A 14,973-nucleotide genomic window follows, 5' to 3' on the forward strand; every position below is an offset into this window, starting at 1 on the left:
GTATAAGGGGGGACGTGCATGCAGAAGGTTTTTTACCTTAATGCATAGAATGCATTAGGGTGCCCCCCCACCCCGAGTGTCCTGCGACTCAGGTTCTCACAAGTCGGATCCCAAGTCGCACAAGTGTGAAAAAAGCCTAAAGCAGGCGGCGAGGGGGGCAATGCAACACCTCCTTACCACCTGTCACACAATTTTGAAATGTGGATGGATCACTTTTCACAGCAGCGGCAGTTCCTGCTGCATATGCGAACAAGTCCTTAGGCTCCATTCACACCTAGGCGGTGTGATCCCGCCCACGATTTCCGGATCTCCGCAAAAACGCGGGGACACGCTTGCAATCCCATTTCTTTCAATGGCACCCCCAATTGCGACGGGATTTTGCCACGATTGTCGCTTGTCAAACTGCGGCAAAACAAAATTGCGGGATGCCTGTCGCCCCAAAAAGTAAAGGGGCCGCAAGCGCGAATTCTGCCCAGCGATCCGGAACTAGCCTAGGTGTGAACGGAGCCTTAGAAAATCCGTTCGTTCTCGTGTTTTCACCATCTCAGACATCGCCGGCTTTTGTAAAGAAAACAAAACAACAAAACAACAAAAACAAAGTAATAATTTATTCTATACAATGGAAGATATTGGGGGGGGCCAGAAAAGGGGAAGCGCATGCATGGAAATGCAAACTCTAAAATAATTAAACCTGCAGTTTGCACTTATTTAAATTCTCAGGCAAATTAAGGATTAATCCCGATGAACCATCCCTGCATACCTGCATATCATTAGAGAGGGGCCGAGGGGGTCAGAGCGAGCAAGGAGGGAAGTGAAACCTTGCGCCACCATTCTTGGGATGAATAATAATGGTTTCATTTTCAATGTCCATGCAGAACAATGCTCTCTCTATCTCTTTTTTTTTTTTGTTACAATTATCATACGTAGATTACATCTCCTCATCCCGCACTGAATTTTTTATAAGGATTTGGAGACTGGAGTTGTTGTAATTTACTAAGAAGCCGCCCGGTCCCCTTTGATAATGCGTATTTCCAGCCACAAAACAAAGCAGAGTCAGCTATTGGCCGCGTTGTAAATCGAAAACCGTATTTTTCTATTTTTAGGAACGATGTATCTCATCCCCCCCCCCCGAAACCCCCCACCCCCGCCCACCCCCGGCTTTTCTAATCGCTTTCTCAAAGTTTTTTTTTTTTTTTCCAAGGCAGCAACCTTCTCTGGGCTACATTATCCACTGGCGATATTAAATATTTACACCCATATATATAGACTCCGAAAATCTACAATCTCACTTGGCAGTTACAAGTGTCAACATTTGGGGCCTCATGCATAAAACTGCCTTAAAGGGATGTATAGAGTTATTTTATATGTTCTTTTTGTATTATTCTCCGTAGTAAAGCACATTTTTTACGTCTGTCTCTTTCTAATCCGGTAAATGTGAAATATTGCATACTGATCGCTCACAAGCAGTAGGTGTGGAGTAGAAAAGCCTGTCCCCTGCCAGCATGTCGTAGAGACGGAGAAATTGCTCCCTGTGCAGGAGCAGTGGTTTCCCTGCAGAGGTCTCACATGCCCACTTCTCAGCCAGAGCTGGAGCTCTCCAATCAGCAGGGGGCGTTTCTGACCTCTGCAGAGAGGCCGCTGCTTCCACATAGAGATCGAGGGTCCGACTCTGCAGCCAAATATGCTTTAGATGCATCAAAACGAAATATGTGCAAAGTTTTACAAATCAATTTTTGGAAGCAGCCACAGCCTGATTAGAAAAGCCTGTCCCCTGCCAGTATGCAGCAGAGAAGGATTCTTGCTCTCTGTGTAGGAGCAGTTGTCTCCCTGCAGAGGTCTCACACTCTCTCTTCTCAGTCAGAGCTGAAAGAGGAACTGCAGTCTTCTCACATAATTTGTAATAAAAACATCTTTTCCATTCTGAAGCTTCCCTCCAACCACTTTGCATATTATTTTATATATACTGCGATTCTGTATTTGCCAAATATGCTGCAGAAATCTCCCTCCACTGAGTCTGGCTGCATCCATTTTAACTGTGGGCAGCTGAAGCTGCTGCCTGTTCACTTCCTGGATTTACACAGAGGCACACCTCCAGCTCTGCCGCTTGCATTGGCCCTCTTATGACTCATCCCCCCCCCCCCCCCTTTCCTGGCAAACTCTCACCAGAGTGAGAGACAGATCTTTGAATGATGTCATAAGCCTAGGCTTTTCACCAGACAAGAAACAGGAAGTGGGCTGTATAAGGGATTTACTGGTAGAAAAAAATGTTTTGCTATCCAAAGTTAAAACAACAACAAGGGCAGAAGATTTAATAGATGGAAAGTAAAAAAAATTACCGAAGGTCCACTTTTTTAAGCTCTCCAATCACCAAAGAGTGTGAGTTTTGCTGATTGTAAAACTATAGGCTTAAATACGCAGAGGATGTTTCTGACCCCTGCTGAGAGGTCTCTGCTTCCACCCTTGCTGTCCGTGTGGAAGCAGTGGCCTCACTGCAAAGTTCCGATACAACTAGGGTTGCCACCTGTCCAGGATTCACCAGGACAGTTCGGGTTTTGACTCATGCGTCCAGGTTTCAGACTGCCTGAAACCCGGACAAATTATTCAGACCAGACTATGGCTTCCCAGCAGGGTTGCTGGCTGCAGGTGTCTAAACCGAGAGTGTCTGTTACTCTTTCATGCTGCCAAAAGCCAAAACTAACAATTCCCCCACATACACACACACAGACAGAAAAGGAGAGAGGACTCTGCTCCTTCTCCTCCCGCCCCTACCCCTCTGTGTCTGCCCACACTCCTCAGAAAAAAGTGTGGGCCAGAAATTTGAAGTCCAGCAGACTCATACATCTGGATGAAAGGTGCTGACTGCCAAGAGGTGAGTGAGCTCACCATCCATCTCTGTCTGTGACTGAAGTCTCCCCCCTTCTCTTTTCTGACTCTGAGTGAGTACACTGAGGTAAAACAGGGTTCTCAAAGCACCCCTTACATCAGAGTTCCCCTTTAAAGTAGAAGTAGAGGCCACAGTGTTCCCCTTACATCAGAGGCCTCTCCATACATCAGAGTTCTCAGTGCTCCCCCTTAAATCAGGGTTCCTAGAGCTCTCTCTTACATCAGAGTCTGCAGAGTCCCCCTTAAAGTGTAAGGGAACTCTACAGATTCAGATGTAAAAGGGGAACTCTGTGGACTCTGAAGGGAACTCATATGATTAGAGATGTTATTTAATTGCAAAATATATGTATAGTTTATACTATAAAAAAAAAAAAATTGCTGTTTGCCGCTAAAGTGTTCGGGTTTGACTTGAAGGAAAGGTGGCCACCCTAGATACAACCCCCGCTAAGATCTCCGTTTAGTAAAGCTCATGCTCCCTGCTGGGTCTTTCTCTAGAGCAGGGGTGCCCAACCTTTTGAAGAGCGAGGGCCACTTAAGCGACTAGGTAGACATTCACAGGCCACAATGACTGGAGTGGGCAGATGACAGATCTGTGTCCACTCTGCATATACAGAGCAGACACGGATACAGTCTGCTCTACTCTATGGGCCCTCCAATCCGATCCGCCCAAACGGAAGGGGACAGTTTCCCTTGTTTTTTTTTAGCAGAGCGGATTGGAGGTAGGTGGGTGTAACCAGACACAAGTCCGTTTACATCTGTCGCTCCATAACGGTGAATGGAGGATCCGATTGGGTCCACCTGAAAAACAGTGCACCTGTGGATTACCTGCGGGTTAGCTGCACTTTGCCATAGTTTTCTATTATATACTGCAGTTGTGGTGCATTTTGTAAAAGCACACCAAAACCCCTGAAAAACAGAGAGAGGCGGACCCGATCAGACCGATCACGCTAATGCGCTGCGGGTTTACCCGCACCGCGAAGGCAGCGCAGTGCACCTGTGGCTTTCCTGCAGGTTAGCTGCACTTTGCCATAGTTTTATATGATATCCTGCAGGTGTAGTTCACTTTCATAAAGCGTACCACACCTGCAGGCAATAACAGAAGTCTATGGCTCAGTGCAGGTAACTCGGAGGTGCAGATCAGTGGATCAGTTTAAAAGCAGCCCGGTAACCACTGCAGATGAGATATGCCCATATATACACTGTGACCTTTAATAAATAATCCTCGATTTAGGAATCTCCCTTGCTACAGGTATTGCCGGCTGTTGCTGCCACAGGAGGTGGAGTGCAATTGATATCACTCCGCATGTGACAGGAGCCTGCGCTATACAGAAAGCGTTTGCAGCCCTGCTCCCTCAGCAGCCATGCTTTCTTTAGCGCCGGCTCCATTGAGAACACCGATGCTCTAGGATGGCATGTCGGGAACACGCCAATCTGGGCTTGCCGACCTGCCATCCCAGAGCAGGAAGTCGCAGGCCACATCAGAGGGCTCTGCGGACAAAATGCATACCTCCCAACCATCCCTGATTCGCCGGGACCGTCCCGGAAATGGGCCCTTATCCCGGTGAATCAGGGCTTTGATGGGGGTTCCATGTGACTGGGGGGTAATCATGGGGGGGGGGGGTTAAGAGTAAAGTGGGATAGACTGGGGGGATTTGTGCTAAGAGGGGTGGGGGGATTTCGGTTAAGAAGAAGAATGGGGGGGATTTGACCCTGCTCTACTGACCCTCTTTCCTCTGTCCTGCTCACCCCTGTACCCTGCTCTACTTACTTCTGGTCCTCCGTCCTGCTCACCCCTGTACCCTGCTCTACTGACACCTGGTCCTCCGTCCAGCTGACTCCTGTACCCTGTCCTACTGACCCCTGGTCCTCCGTACTGCTGACCCACTGTACCCTGCGCTACTGACCCCCTTTCCTCCGTCCTGCTCACCCTGGTACCATGCTCTATTGACCCCCGGTCCTCCATCCTGCTGACCCATGTACCCTGCTCTATTCACAACCTGTCTTCCATCCTGCTGACCCCTGTACCTTTCCCTACTGACCACCTGTCTTTCACCCTACTGACTCGCTGTCTTCTGTCCTGCTGACCCCTTTACCCTCCCCTACTGACCCCCCTTTCCTCTGTCCTGCTGACCCCTGTACCCTGCCATACTGACCCCCTGTTTTGCTGACCCCTGTACCCTGCCCTGCTAACCCCCCTTTCCTTTGTCCTGCTAACCCCTGTACCCTGCCCTACTGACCTTCTGTCCTGCTGACCCCTGTATGCTACCCTACCGACTTCCCTGTCTTCCGTCCTGCTGACCCCTGTACCCTGCTCTACTGACCCTGTCTTCTGTCCTGCTGACCATTGTACCTTGCCCTACTGACTCCCCCTGTCTTCCGCCCTACTGACTCCCTGTCTTCCATCCTGCTGACCCCTTTACCCTGCTCTGCTGACCCCCTGTTTTCCGTCCTGCTGACCCCTGTACCCTGCCCTACTGACCCCCTATCCTCTGCCTCTGCCCTTGTAATGCCTCTTTTCTGCCCTGTTGACCCCCGTACACTGCCCTGCAGACCCTTCTCCTCTGCCACTACTGTCCACCACACTGCTTAAGCCCCTCCTTCTTTTAAGAGTTTGGTCACATTTTGCAGCCTAAAACTACTTCTTCCCTCAAGTGTCCCTAATTACAGAATTCAAAAGTTGGGAGGTATGCACATGTGTTGGGCACCCCTGAGGTGGTGCCTAGCTCTGAGGAAGTGGGTACGCCCCCGAAACGCATTAGCTGTACCCCGTGTTCTGTGCATGTCCATGCACTGTGTTCATGGCCTTTTGTCAGTTGCATTTTGTGAGTACCCACTTTTATATAAAAATTTCTTATTATTAAATTATCTTTGGTAATGCACTAGGTGTGCGCGCCTTCCATTTCTGTTTTTCTTGTTGGGCACCCCTGCTTTACAGCATGCTGGCAGGAGTCAGGCTTTTCTACTTTGGTTTTGGCTGACTTAAAAAAAGAATTTTCTAATATAAGAAATCTCTTAAAAAATCTGGCCAATTTACACTGAGCATATGATGAAAGGAAAGCAATGTGAGCAACATGTAGACAGCTGAAGTTATTAGCAAATCTTGACTTTTCCATGACTATTCACTCTTTTGTGCCTTAATAAATTGTGGATCCTCAATGACCTCGATGGAGGCTTCGAACGGGGCGTCCAAGCTTGACTTTTCCAGAAAAAGTCCAGATTTGTATGTAACTTCAGCCGCTCATATGTCTGGATCCTATCTCAGTTCGATTCATCTAGGCACAGCCCAGAATTACTAAAACTTTCTTTTGTTTGAAGATCCAAGCACAGCTCCTTCCTCTCATGTCCTCCTCCTGCACCGCGCTCTGTGCATTACGACAGGACAGGTGTTCTTTAATACCTACGCTCGCTTTTTTCGTCGCCGCCTATTAATAAAACATACTGGCAAGGAGATGGGCCGTGTCCTCAGGCTGTGTTCTTGAAGGACTGCGTTCTTCAGCCTTTAATGAAAGGTATCTCCGCAGCAGGAAGCCCACTTTGAACGGCAGATTATAAAACAATGAAGTGTAATTTTATAAATTTAAGTCGTACCTTCTTATTTATTTATTTTTTTAATTTTTTTTTGAAGAACGCTTAATGCACGCCAGCATCTGTATTATTCCTTTTTTTTTGTTGCATCCCCCCCCCCCCTCCAAGCCAGCATGCCACTCATCATTTTTATATGAGGCACAGACAGTAAATCAAAGTAAAGTTACCTGTGTAACGCGCTCTGCCGCAGCCCAGCAGGGCACGCCACACAATTTTAAGGCTTCTGCTTTAGCGCAAGAAAAGAAAAAAAAAAGTCACATAAATGATGCTGCTTGCAAGTTTGGGTTCAGTACAAAGTACACTCCTGGCCTGTTTATATAGAAGCCGAAGCGGCGCCAGGGAATCTGGTTAAAGAGGAGCTCTAGGCAAATATAAAACATTAGAAATCTCCAGAATCTATTAATATTATATTGAAAGCATTTAACAAGGTGTGACATGTCATTACTTACAACCCTTCTTCATTAACTCCTTTCCTGGCCCTTTAAGAGCTTCTAAATTCTGGGAGGAGGAGGCGGGCATTTGAGTCATGTGACCGCTGTGATTGGCTGTCACAGCGGTCACATGAACGGAAAGCTTCGATCGCAAGTATGCTTTAGGAGCTTCCTGGTCCCCACCAACAGTGTCGGGACAAGGTCATCCAGCGCCCAGGATGCCAAACTGCGCCCCCCTTCCCTTAGGGTTAGGGTCAGGGCACCCCCACCTCTGTAATAAACCATTGCGCCAAGGGGTCCAGGGCAACCGTCCCTCCTGCCCACCCCTTGTTCTGGTCCTGCCCAACAGTGTCTGTGCTGGGACTGTGTGCCTGTGCACTCCCAGCACAGTCACTGGTGTGCAGGGCCCAAACAAAGGGTGGGCAGGAGGGGCGGTTGCCCTGGGCCCCTGGGTGCAATGGTTTATTACAGAGGTGGGAGCACCCTTACCCCAAACCCTAAGGGAAGGGGGGGGGGGGCAACTTGGCATCCTTGCCCTGGACCAGGAAGCTCCTGATGCATACTTGCGATCAAAGCAAGGCAGTGTTTCTCAACCAGGGTGCCGCATGGGTTCCCCTGGGGTGCCACAAGTAGACAAATTGTTCTCTGTTCTCTTTGTATTGCTTCCTTTGTGTGAAATCCCTGGTGTTTCTGCCAGTCCCTATGAGTTCCTATTAAAAACTGATCACACTAGGCATGAGAGTTGAGTGTGGTCAGTTTTCTAGCCTGCTCTCCTCCAAGGATCAGACTTCTCCTGACACCCCCCCCCCCCCCCATACTAGCCTGCTCTCCTCCAAGGATCAGACTTGTCCTGACACCCCCCAATACTGCACAGCCATTCACTGAGAAGATCAGTGTACTGCTGTTTGTCCTCTCCCACCTCTCTAAAATCCTTATGCAGCTGAGGGAATGTGATCACTTATAAAAAAGGGGAAAAAAGATAGATAGATAGATAGATAGATAGATAGATAGATAGATAGATAGATCTATATATATAGATATATATATATCTATATAGATATATATATATCTATATAGATATATAGATATATATATATATATATATATATATATATCTATATATATATATATATATATAGATATATATATATATATATATAGATACATATATATATATTTATTTCTATCTATACACAAATGTTTAACCTTTTATTTCTAATAATTTTATTTTTTACAAGGTGAGAGTTTACATATACTTTAAGGTGTTTTTTTTTCTTTTTCTTTTTTTTTTTTTTTACTTACTGGTTGCGAGTTTGAAGGCAGCCATGAAAATAGCATTTTATTTAGAATTCCAAAGAGTTCCTCTTTACCAAACAAAGAAAAACTCCTAATGTAATCTCTGGATTTACAACAACCAGAGAACATTCAAGTTGCATTAAAAGGAGATACAGATAAGCATGAAAACAGAACATAGAAGATGCGGTTGCCATGGCGACTGAATCCACCTCCACCCCCTTGCACACCTGTGCATTCAAAACGATTCCCCATCAGCACCACGCCGCTGTCCATTTCAGGGTACAGACGCACACTGGCACGACAAAGCAAAGAACAGTGGCGAAGTACGGCATTGTAGAGCAACCAATCTCATTTTGGTTTACTGTAGCTGGTCCGGAGACACAAAATCGGAATTCTGATTGGCTGATATGGATTACTATATACTTTGTACATTGCTCTTCACCTAATCAATCAAAGTCGCTATTCTCTCTAATACACTATATTACCAAAAGTATTGGGACGCCTGCCTTTACACACACATGAACTTTAATGGCATCCCAGTCTTAGTCCGTAGGGTTCAATATTGAGTTGGCCCACCCATTGCAGCTATAACAGCTTCGTCTCTTCTGGGAAGGCTGTCCACAAGGTTTAGGAGGGTGTCTATGGGAATGTTTGACCATTCTTCCAGAAGAGCATTTGTGAGGTCAGGCACTTATGTTGGATGAGAAGGCCTGGTTCACAGTCTCCACTCTAATTCATCCCAAAGGTGTTCTATGGGGTTGGGGTCAGGACTCTCTGAAGGTCAGTTTAGTTCCTCCACCCCAAACCCGCTCACCATGTCTTTATGGACCTTGCTTTGTGCACTGGTGCGCAGTCATGTTGGAACAGGAAGGGGCCATCCCCAAACTGTTCCCACAAAGTTGGGAGCATGAAATTGTCCAAAATGTCTTGGTATTCTGACGCCTTAAAAGTTCCCTTCACTGGAAATAAGGGGCCAAACCCAACTCCTGAAAAACAACCCCACACCATAATCCCCCCTCCACCAAATGATTTGGACCAGTGCACAAAGCAAGGTCCAAAAAGACATGGAAGAGCAAGTTTGGAGTGGAGGAACTTGACTGGCCTGCAACCCGATAGAACACCTTTGGGATGAATTAGAGTGGAGACTGTGAGCCAGGCCTTCTCATCCAACATCAGTGCTTGACCTCACAAATGTGCTTTTGGATGAATGGTCAAACATTCCCATAGACACACTACTAAACCTTATGGACGGCCTACCCAGAAGGGTTGAAGCTGTTATAGCTGCAAAGGGTGATCCAACTCAATATTGAACCCTACGGATTAAGACTGGGATAGCATTAAAGCTCATGTGCGTGTAAAGGCAGGTGTCCCAATACTTTTGGTAATAGAGTGTACATACACTGCTTCCACTCTTGACATAACAATCTATTTTTCATAGACAATTGCCAAACAAAATCCAGAAGCCTGCAAATGAAGAATTATCTGAAGCAATCCCAGATTCTAAGACGCCAATGGCCACACCATATGGCATAAAAGTATGCGTCCGCGCAACAAAGCAAAACTCCGCCAAATATTAGGAAACACGCAGCCTACCTCCACTCCCTGCACTTTGAGCTTCATGTGATCTTCCCGCGTTGTTTTCCCGTCTTTTCGCTTTTTCCAGCAGTATCCATCTTTCCGATATTTCACCTTCTTACGATTGTACAAGATCATGGAACCATTCTGTGGCCTGCAAGAAAAACACACACAAAAAAAAAAAAGTGATAAGATTTTTAATGTGTTCATTTCAACGACCCCTTGAGATCCTTTGCAGTGTATTTGGCAAATTTGACAAAGAGCAAGTCCTACGCAAAGCGGGTTTCAGACGCCCTCCCAGGCGGCTGCCTACACCTGTCCTCCAGCTACCACATTCACATTATCCATAATACTCTCCTCTCTTAGCCACAAGCTCTTTTCTCCATTCTCCATGTTCTAGATTTTATTTTTTTTCCCCGAACACAGTAAATCCCCGGCGTCATATATCACCGGCAAAAGAGCCCTTCTTACTTACGAGATCTCCTTTTATACCCATCATTGACACATTTAATTCATTAGCTGCAAGATCCACAAGTAAATGTTTGCAGGTCATAAACTATCTCAGGAAATCCGGCCCCTGGAAACAACACATGAAAAATGATGCTTGCTGGAATCTAGGATATTGCTTTTCTGTAAATGGTTCTCAAGACCCCATATTTTGTTATGCTTGTCACTTACATGTTCAGGATTTTAAAAGTGTAAATTCCACCAACTGTGGGAGTAAACAATACCCCATCATTGTTGTCAGTGGGAGGAATAGTGCCCCATCACTTGTATCATTGGGAGGAATAGTGCCCCATCATTGGTGTCAGTGGAAGGAATAGTGCCCCATCATTGGTGTCAGTGGGAGGAATAGTGCCCCATCATTGGTGCCAATGGGAGGAATAGTGCCCCATAATTGGTGTCAGTGGGAGGAATAGTGCCCCATCATTGGTGCCAATGGGAGGAATAGTGCCCTATCACTTGTATCATTGGGAGGAATAGTGCTCCATCATTGGTATCACTGAGAGGTATAGTGCCTCATCATTGGTGTCTGTGGGAGGAATGATGCCCCATTATTGGTATAATTGGGAGGAATTGTGCCCCGAAATTGGTGTCAGAAGGAGAAATAGTGCCGCATCATTGGTATCAGTGACAAGAATACTGCCCCATCATTGGTATCAGTGGGAGGAATAGTGCCCCATCATTGGTATCAGTGGGAGGAATAGTGCCCCATCATTGGTATCAGTGGGAGGAATAGTGCCCCATCATTGGTGTCAGTGGGAGGAATAGTGCCCCATCACTGGTATCAGTGGGAGGAATAGTGCCCCATCATTGGTGTCAGTGGGAGGAATAGTACCCCATCATTGGTGTCAGTGGGAAGAATAGTACCCCATCATTGGTGTCAGTGGGAAGAATAGTGCCCCATCATTGGTGTCAGTGGGAAGAATAGTGCCCCCTATAATTGGTGTCAGTGGGAGGAATAGTGCCTCATCATTGGTGCCAATGGGAGGAATAGTGCCCCATCATTGGTATTAGTGAGAAGTATGGTGCCTCATCATTAGTGTCATTAGTGTCATTTGGAGGAATAGTGCCCCATCATTGGCGTCAGTGGGAGGAATAGAATAATTTGATCTAAATATTTTTTTATTGTCTACGTTTTATAGCAGAAAGTAAAAAATATTGTTTTGTTTTTTTCAAAATTGTCGCTCTTTTTTTGTTTATTGTGCAAAAAATAAAAACCGCGCAGGTGATCAAATACCACCAAAAGAAATCTCTTTTTGTGGGGGGAAAAAGAAGGACATCAATTTTATTTGTGTACAATTGTCAGTTAAAGCAACGCAGTGCCGTATCGCAAAAAATGGGCTGGTCATGAAGGGGGGGGGGGTAAATCTTCCAGAGCTGAAGTGGTTAACCAATTTTCATGATAAATTTACATTTTAAGCTACAAAACATATTGGTAACTTTCAGGGGAGTGATAGAAAAGAAAAAAAAAGTAGGGCCATTTTTACCCTCCATGGCAGCCATTCCTCCGCTGCGATATACTGAATGGATTGCTAAGTATGGAAACATATGCTAAGCAGCGGCTCTTCATTTTGAAGTGATATAAAAAAAAAAAAAAAATACGCGAGGAGCGACGGCAAGCAGCCCACAGAGACAAGAATCCGCATTTGCAAAAATTTACAGTGCTCTGTTAAGGAGCAGTAATTGGCTTTCCGAACACCAAAACAGAAAGAAATACAACGACGCCGGCCGCAAACAGGAGCAGTCGTCGTAAAAAAAACTTTTCCTACCCAAAAAAAAAAAAAAAAGTGCGAGCCTGGCAATAATTCATGGGGAAAACTCCCCGGCGACATTAGCGAAAATGATAACGAGGAACGGGGGTTGTGATGTGTGCGTGATCACGGGGACGGAAATATCGCTAACTGACAGAATGGCGTGTGCGCTCTACTCCAGGTAAATGAGGCTTTAAATTACATTCTTTGGTTTCTCAAAGTTTTGTAGACTATTAAAACAAAACGACCTAAAAGCTTGAAAGATGCTCGGTCCCAAGGCCATCGCATAAGAAGTGTAATGTGGCCAAGTGGCCAGCGGGGGGGGGCTTTTAAAATTATATTTAAAGGAACGCTTCACTTTCAATTAAAAAGAGAGAATATAACATACACTATATTGTCAAAAGTATTGTGACGCCTACCTTTACACGCACATGAACTTTGATGACATCCCAGTCTTAGTCCGTAGGGTTCAATATTGAGTTGGCTCCGCCCTTTGCAGATATAACACCTTCAACTCTTCTGGGAAGGCCGTCCACAAGGTTTAGGAGTGTGTCTATGGGAAGATTTGACCATTCTTCCAGAAGCGCATTTGTGGGGTCTTTCTGTTTTGTGTGTGTAAAGGTAGGCGTCCCAATACTTTTGACAATATAGGGTATGTAAAGGCTAAGTACCGTATTTGTAAATTAATTTTCTTTTTTATTTCGACAAAGCATTCAATTTCTGCTTCCTTGCAGCCATTGCCACAGCACTTCAGTGTTCAAGATTGCACTGTACAGGACGCTCCCTTTAAATCGGACCTTCAGTCATTTTTTCATCTTCCCATCTATTAAATCTTCTTTCCTTGTTGTTTAAACTTTGGATAGCAAAACATTATTTTTTCTGCCAGAAAATCCCTTATACAGCCCACTTCCTGATTCTTGTCTGGTCATTAGCCTAGGCTTAGGACATCATGCACAGCTCTCTCACTCACTCTCATGAGAGTTTGCCAGGAAGGGAGGGGGGATGAGTCATGAGAGGGCCAATGAGAGCTGCAGAGCTGGAGGTGTGTGTCTGTGTAAATCCAGGAAGTGAACAGGCAGCAGCTTCAGCTGCCCACAGTTAAAATGGCTGCAGCCAGACTCAGTGGAGGGAAATTTTGCAGGATATTTGGCAAGTACAGAATCACAGTATATATAAAATAATATGCAAAGTGGTTGGAGGGAAGCTTCAGAATGGCAAAGATATTATTATTTCAAATTATGTGAGCAGACTGAAGTTTAGGGTTGCTACCTTTTCTTCAAGTCAAACCCGAAAACTTTAGCGGTGCACAGCAATTATTTTTTTATAGTATAAACTATACATATTTTTGCTATTAAATAACATTTCTAATCATATGAATTTAATAACAAGAGTTCCCCTTTATATCAGAGTCCACAGAGTTCCCCTTTTACATCTGAACTCACATAGTTCCCTTTCACTCTAAGGGGGGACTCTGCAGACTCTGATGTAAGGGAGAACTCTGGGAACTCTAACATAAGGAATGGTGTACGGAGAGAGGACTCTGATGTAAGGGGGAACACTGTGGCCTCTGGTGTAGAGGGGAACTTCGATGCAAGGGGTGCTCTGAGAACCCTGAATTACCTTAGTGTAGTCAGCAACTCTCATCCAGATGTATCCGGAAGCCATAGGCCGTTCTGAAGAACGTGTCCGGGTTTCAGTCTGAAACCTGGACACATGGTTCCAAACCCAAACTGTCCGGGTGAGTCCCGGACAGGTGGCAACTCTACTGCAGTACATTAGTGAATAGATAGAAAGGTATATTATATTTATTTGTTTTAAACTTTTTTACATTTCTTCAGTTGCTTCCTGGTTTCTGGCCTAGGCTAAAATGATGTCATACATCCCAGGAGTCTCCAGGAGGGTATAGCTCCCAACTGTCCTTGATTTGGAGGGACTGTCCCTGATTTGGAACAAAGTCCCTCTGTCCCTCTTTCCTCCTCATTTGTCCCTCATTTTGATCTGATCTCTATAGTTGTATATAAAATGCACTTTTTATCTTTCAAAAAGTGTTTCTCAGTGCTAAACATTTCATCAAATTTCGAATTGGTCCATTACTAGTTTTCTAAAGCTAATATAAAGGAATAGTAGTGGTAAAAAAAAAACCCTTGTGGGTTTAAATAATCATTTTTTTGTATAATTCTCCTTTAAGGGGGCGTGGCAGGGAGGTGGGTCCTATGCCTACATACTTTTGCTAATAGGTGTCCCTCGTTCCCATCTCCTAAAATTGGGAGGTATGGGAGGGGAGGAGGGGTTTTCACAGCTAAGCACGCCCTCCTGCCTTGAATGCCTGTGCTAAGGGCAGATGGATTCCAGGAAGTAAATGCTACATAAATCATCTGCCCTTACTCAAGATGGTCGCAGCTAGTAATGTTAGGGGGATGTTTTTCAAAGTGATTTCTCAACAAAATAAAGTATGGAGACATGAATTGATGGGGGGAGTTTGCTTTGGATTTTAAAAGATTGTTAGGGCTGGGCTCAGCCCTTTCTTCTCAGAGCTGGCTGCTCAGCTGTCGGCTAATTGCCAGCTCCTATCTCTCTCCACAGTTACTCAGCTGTTGATGATATCCTGCTCGTCAGTCCTGCCTACTTAAGCCTTTCAGCCCAGTGGAACTCTGCCTTCGCCTAAGTCAAAATCACAGAGACATCTCCTCCGTTCCTGTTTAAAGACTGGCTTTGCTGACATCCCTTCTGGCTCCAGATCCTGCGTGCTTTTCCACTACATTGATCCCTGACTTCTGGCTTGGCTGACTATCCGTTCCGGTTACTGAACTTTGTTTTGACTACGTTTGCTCTTTTTACTTTTATTATTAAACATGTGTGATTTAACTGTACTTCTGTCTCGGTCTGATTTCATGGTTTCTGACAAAAATGAATTAAATAGCATTTCCAGTTTGTGGTGCTGAGATGCA

At 45.4% G+C, this 14,973-nt stretch overlaps 1 protein-coding gene across 9 annotated transcripts in view; it reads right to left on the reverse strand.

The window, feature by feature from the left end:
• The window catches only part of CAMTA1 (calmodulin binding transcription activator 1), a 2,014,371-nt gene that overhangs the window by 1,255,274 nt on the left and 744,124 nt on the right, over positions 1–14,973 (reverse strand). For all 9 annotated transcript variants that reach the window (XM_073603612.1, XM_073603611.1, XM_073603609.1 and 6 more), the window contains exon 4: positions 9,789–9,924. In XM_073603612.1, the coding sequence (XP_073459713.1) occupies positions 9,789–9,924 (136 nt within the window). The remainder of the gene's footprint in view (positions 1–9,788; positions 9,925–14,973) is intronic.

This window comes from Aquarana catesbeiana, linkage group LG10, assembly GCF_042186555.1.
Source record: "Aquarana catesbeiana isolate 2022-GZ linkage group LG10, ASM4218655v1, whole genome shotgun sequence".
Taxonomy (NCBI): domain Eukaryota; kingdom Metazoa; phylum Chordata; class Amphibia; order Anura; family Ranidae; genus Aquarana; species Aquarana catesbeiana.